Genomic DNA, 5107 nt, shown 5'->3' with positions numbered 1-5107 from the left:
GGGCGGGGCGGGGCGGGTGGGCTGGCGGGGGTGGCGGGCGCCCTTAGGCCCTTTCTTCCCCCCCGGGGGGGGGGGGCCCCTAAGCCTTTTTTCCCGGGGGGAAGGCTCTCCCGGGGAGGGGATATACACGAAGTGGGGGGGGGGGGATTCTCGGGGTCTCTCCAAGGGGGGGGTCCCGAAAGGCTTTTTGGAAGGCGGGAACCAAGACGTTATTTTAGAAGGAGGGGAGCCCAAGGATGGCGCCCGACCAGGGGGTCCGAATCCAGGAAGACCCTGCGGGCGGGAGCGGAGGGCGCTGGGCGCGGGGGCGCAGGGCGCGGGAGCAGAGGGCGCGGGAGCGGAGGGCACGGGGTGGCGCGGGGCCCCGCTCCTCTCCCGCCGCGGGTGCGGACCGGGCCTCACGCGGGTATGAAGTGCGCGTCCTGTGATTAGAAACGACCACGCGGCTGCTGGGGGCGACCTGTGAGTTGGGGTTCAGGGTGCGGCTTCCCAGCGGAGCGCCTGGGTGACTTGGACACCATAGTCACCCTCTCCGCGCCTCAGTTTCCTTTCATGATAATACCGCTGGGGTTGCTGTGAAAACTAAAGGAGCTAATATTTGCAAAGCACTTAGAATAAGGCCTGGCGCGCACTAAGCACTAATCAGCGCCCAATAGAAATATGTGTCAGCATAACTATTACCGTTTATCAAGTCCGGAGGCACCGAGGGGTCTGTTTGCACCAGTGACCTCACTTAGTCCTCGCAAAGGCAGTGAGGCCCGAGCGATGGCCAGCCCTGCAGGGTGGACCCCAGGGACCAGGGGGAAGGTGTGGGGTCCCCCCTCTCCCGTCTGCTCCCGCCCGGGCTGAGATGGGTTTCTGGGGGTGGGAGGGGAGGGCCGGGAGGGTTCTGCCCTTACCCAGTGGTCATCAAATTTGCCGGTGACAACAGCGGGAGCCAGGGAGCGGGCAGGATTCATGGAGCAGCCGGTGTAGTGGATCTGCAGTGGGAGGCAGGGGAGGGAGAGAAAGGGGGAGGACTGGGCAGGGAGTCCTGTGCCCCTCTCCAGACCCTGAGCTCAACCTGAGGGGAGTCCACCCCGCGGACAATGAAGTTCATGTTCTGTTTACTGGGCTCTATTCCTTGGCGGCTGGAGTGATATCTGGCCTTAGGTATCTGGCAGTCAGACCCTCTGGGGTGTGTCTGTCCTTCCTGGGAGTCTGTGTCTGTCCCTCTGGGGTCTTTGTCTGCCATTGTGGGGGGGATTCGGTGTATCTGTCTCTAGAGTGGTCTCTGGGTGTGTTTCTTTGGGGGAGAGTCTGTGTGAGGCTGAGGCCATGACCTACCCCAAGGAGGTGGCCCAGGGCCACGGAGAAGCCGATGGACAGGGCAGGGGTGCCCAGGTTGTCTCCACGACGCTCATCGGTGGAGGCGAAGATGCAGAGCACCAGCTGCAGGGTCAGGAAGAGCTCCACCGTGACCGCCTGGCCACCTGTCGTGTTGTTGCTGAGCTGAGGACAGAGGGGGAAACAGTGAGCACAGCTCCCGCACTGGCTCCATCGTCCTGCCAAGACTCCAGAGCGGCCTCTGGGCTGGCTGGGAGCCAGAACACCTGGGCTCACCAGCCACCTCAGTCCAAACGACTGATGGCTTCCTCCTGAGCCCGTGGCCCAAAGGCAGAGGGACGATTCCCCAGTCAGAGGTAGGAAAAATGCTCCATAGCCCATTAGATTCGGGGGCTGGGATTATGTGCCTACAATGTGAGCGGAAAAGGATGGGGAATCCAGAATTTCTGTTTCCTTTCTTTCTTTTCTTTTTAAAATGTTTTTATTGATTTAAGAGAGGAAGGGAGAGGGAGAGCAAGATAGAAACATCAATGATGAGAGAGAATCATTGATTGGCTGCCTCCAGCACGCCTCTCACCTGGGACCGAGCCCACAACCCGGGCATGTGCCATGACCGGGAATTGAACCATGACCACCTGGTTTATAGATCGATGCTCAACCACTGAGCCATATTGGTTGAGCTAAAATTTCTGTTTCTTGAAGAGCAAGAAGATAAACAGTTTTGAATACAGCAGGAAGTTTAGGCCAGGTAACAGGAAGGCCTTCCTCTCTCCCTAGGCCATAAGATACTGATGTAACCAGAGGCCTATGGTCAAAGGGCTCCCAGGGACAGGGACTAGGGTCTGGGGATGGTCCTAGTGTGCCCCATACCCCCCACAAGTCTAGCATATGACTCTTTCCTCTAACCCTTGACTGTTCCCTTTGACTTTGCCTGTTTCCCACTGCATTCCAGGCCTCAGTTTTGCCCTGTGGATTTGCTCTCTGCACATACCATGGAAGTTGAGGTGAGGGTGCTGGAGCCCTACATTGTGATGCCTCCATACCCATGTGGGATGCCCATGACCCCAGCAGACCCTGCCTTGGGCAATGAGAGAACTTGAGGCCAAGCAAAGAGGTAATTTCATAATTGGACCACACCCAGAACTGGATTTCTCTCTGGGTTTTGTCATTCTGTGCCCTACACCCTGCCCTTTGGGGCTGGGCACTGAACCAGGTAGAGCTGTGACAGCTCTCACCTCCCATGCCCCTTCTTCAGGCCTTGAAATCCGACCCCTGGATCCTCGCCATTGGGCTGTCACTGTTGGGTCTCCTAGGGCCTATTCTCAATCCCCTGAGACCCAATGTCAAAGCCTGTAATGGGAGACAGTGAAAAGCACTTTAAAGGCAGACACTTTGGAGGCCTCTGACTTACCATGGGCCCCTATTTACTTCAGCCTCAGTTTGTCCTTCTGTAAAATGGGGATAACAAAATTCAGGAGGACTGTGTGAGGACTGGAATCGACAGTGGCAGAGCCCCAGCCCCATTCCTGCTGGTAAATGGCTGCTCAAAGGGAGACGGTGTGGACGTCTCAGATGGCTCTGGGTCCATTTCCAGGTACTGACACTGGTTCTGTGACTTGAATCAGTTGAATGCTGAGCCTCAGTTTACCACTCATGGTAGAGGGTCACAGATTTCACCTTACAGCATTATACCAAGAATGAGATGATATCTGGCCTGGCACAGAGCAGGTGCACATCAATGGTAACTCCCTGGTGGCCAGGCTAGCCTTTCTAGGGACCTCAGAAGACACCTGGGACAACTTTAAAGTCTTCTGGCTCCCTCTAGCCTCAGGGTAAGTCAGCCCACTGCTGCGTCCCTCCAGCCAGGCGGGGTTCTCCTCAGTTCCCCAAGGTAGTAATAACCTTGGGGGAAACCTCCCAGACCCTTCCATTCTGAGGGCTCAGGTCAACTCTGACATGATGGAGGAGCAGGACAGAGACTCTCCCTGCCCCCTTAGCAGCCCCGTCGTCCTGCTATTAGAGGAGATTCCTCAGTCACATTCTGAGACTTTCTTGGCCCTGTTCTCAGGAAGTTGCTCTTTCAGTCTAAGTGAACCTCTCCTTGCTGCCAACTAAACCAATTTTGTCCTCAATGGAAATGGTCACATTCCTCAGTCTGTCCCCTGCCAAGGCCATCCTAGGCTTTTCTCAGCCCTGAGCCCCCAGCCCCATCGCATTGTCCATTCGGAAGAAGTAAGAAGAGAGAAGCTCCCCGATTGGGATACCTATGCCCCTCGTATGAGAAAGGGCCACTCCGAGGAGGAGGTGGCCACAGAGACTGTGCAGGACTCTTCAGAGACACCAGAGCTCTAACCTAGTGGCCCAGGGACAGATCAGGCCCCCAAATGCAGGAAACTGAGGCCCGAAAGAGGCACTTGCTGCCTGGGCTTGGGCTGGGGGGCGGGGGGAGTCAGGGTTCTGATGAGGGGCACGGACCATTCCTCCCACTCACGCCCTCAGATGCCCAGGCCTTGCCCAGACCCAGTAGAGGAGCGGGTGGGGGCGTGGAGAGGGCTGCGGCATCACCCTCAGCTCCCAACGCACCCAAGTGCCGGCTAGCCACCATTCATGGAGTCAGCAGTTAGCGCACGGGCTCCAGGGTCCGGAGAGACAGTGCCCCTTTGCTTCCCCTGGGTTCTGGCACATTCTCTGGGATTGACACACTGTAGAACTTTTGGCTTGTACTTCCCTTCTCCGAGCCTCCGTTTCCTTGTTTGCAAAACAAGACTTAGGTGATGGCTCAGGCCGGAAGACCGTGAGCTTTGCAGCCAAGCCTGGCCTGAGTCTGGCTGTGGCACTTGCCCTCTCTGAGCCTCAGTTTCCATATTCTCAAGGAAGGAGGTACCCATCCCTACTTTGCAGCGCTGCTGCGAGGTGTCAGTGTGAGGCTGTGAGGAGCCCCTCGCCTGAGGCCAGTGCGGAAGGAGAGTTGGGCCCTTCTCCCCTCAGAAGACCCACGGGACTCACTTGGAGGTTCCTCCCAGCTCGGAAAGCACTTCTACTTTGGGAGCCTGTCCTCCAGAGTCCTAGCCCAGGCCTCACTGTAATGCAGGCTCTTCCTCCACGAGGGAGGGCAGACGGTACCAGCAGCGCCGGGGGTATCGTATGGGCTTCAGCTCTGGCCCTGTTGCTCCTTCCACCTGGTTCTCCTATGGCAGCTGTGTTCCTGGTTCCAGCACCTCTGCCCCCACCCCGCAGCCTCCATCTCTCTCCGCACCCAGGCCCTCACCCAGACCTGTTCCCTCCATCCCCTCCGCCCCGGGGAGGAGGTGCAGCTCGGGCTACTCACCGCATTGATGGCCAGGTCCCCTCGGATGCCTTCTGGTGTGATCTCGTGCAGCAGAGCGGCTCCTGCCACGGCCCCCAGCAGCTGGGCAGCCACGTAGAAGGCCGCCCGGAGAAAGGAGACGTGGCAGCCCACCAGGCAGGCCACCGTCACCGCAGGGTTGATGTGGGCCCCGCTCACGTGGCCCAGCGCCTGCACCAGGGTGCCGATAGCCAAGCCGAAGGCCATGGCGATCTGCAGCACAGAGGGCAGGGCCTGCGGCCAGTTGAGGGCCGAGCCCAGGCCAAAGAAGACGAAGAGGAGTGTGGCCAGGAACTCTGCAAACACGGCCCTGGAGAAGGCTATGGACCGGAGTTCCCACATGCTGCCGAGCTTTTCAGAGCTGGCCCCGCTGTCTCAGGGCAGGAGGCTTGGGTCTCTCTCTCTCTCTCTCTCTCACTCCTCTCTATCTCTCGG

General features: G+C 58.5%; 1 protein-coding gene across 1 annotated transcript; it reads right to left on the bottom strand.

The window, feature by feature from the left end:
- Nucleotides 1-214: 214 nt before the first annotated feature.
- On the bottom strand, nucleotides 215-5083 carry LOC102435952 (aquaporin-2). Its single transcript, XM_023756362.1, has 4 exons — nucleotides 4655-5083; nucleotides 1327-1491; nucleotides 900-980; nucleotides 215-460 (listed from the first exon to the last, which is right to left on the bottom strand). The coding sequence occupies exons 1-4, from the start codon at nucleotides 5012-5014 to the stop codon at nucleotides 215-217; spliced, it is 852 nt and encodes a 283-aa protein (XP_023612130.1). The 5' UTR covers nucleotides 5015-5083.
- Nucleotides 5084-5107: the final 24 nt, after the last annotated feature.

Source organism: Myotis lucifugus, unplaced genomic scaffold, assembly GCF_000147115.1.
Source record: "Myotis lucifugus unplaced genomic scaffold, Myoluc2.0 scaffold_91, whole genome shotgun sequence".
In the NCBI taxonomy this organism is placed as follows: Eukaryota; Metazoa; Chordata; class Mammalia; order Chiroptera; family Vespertilionidae; genus Myotis; species Myotis lucifugus.
Note: the sequence above shows the minus strand (reverse complement) of the source record. Positions and strands in the feature narration are given on the sequence as shown.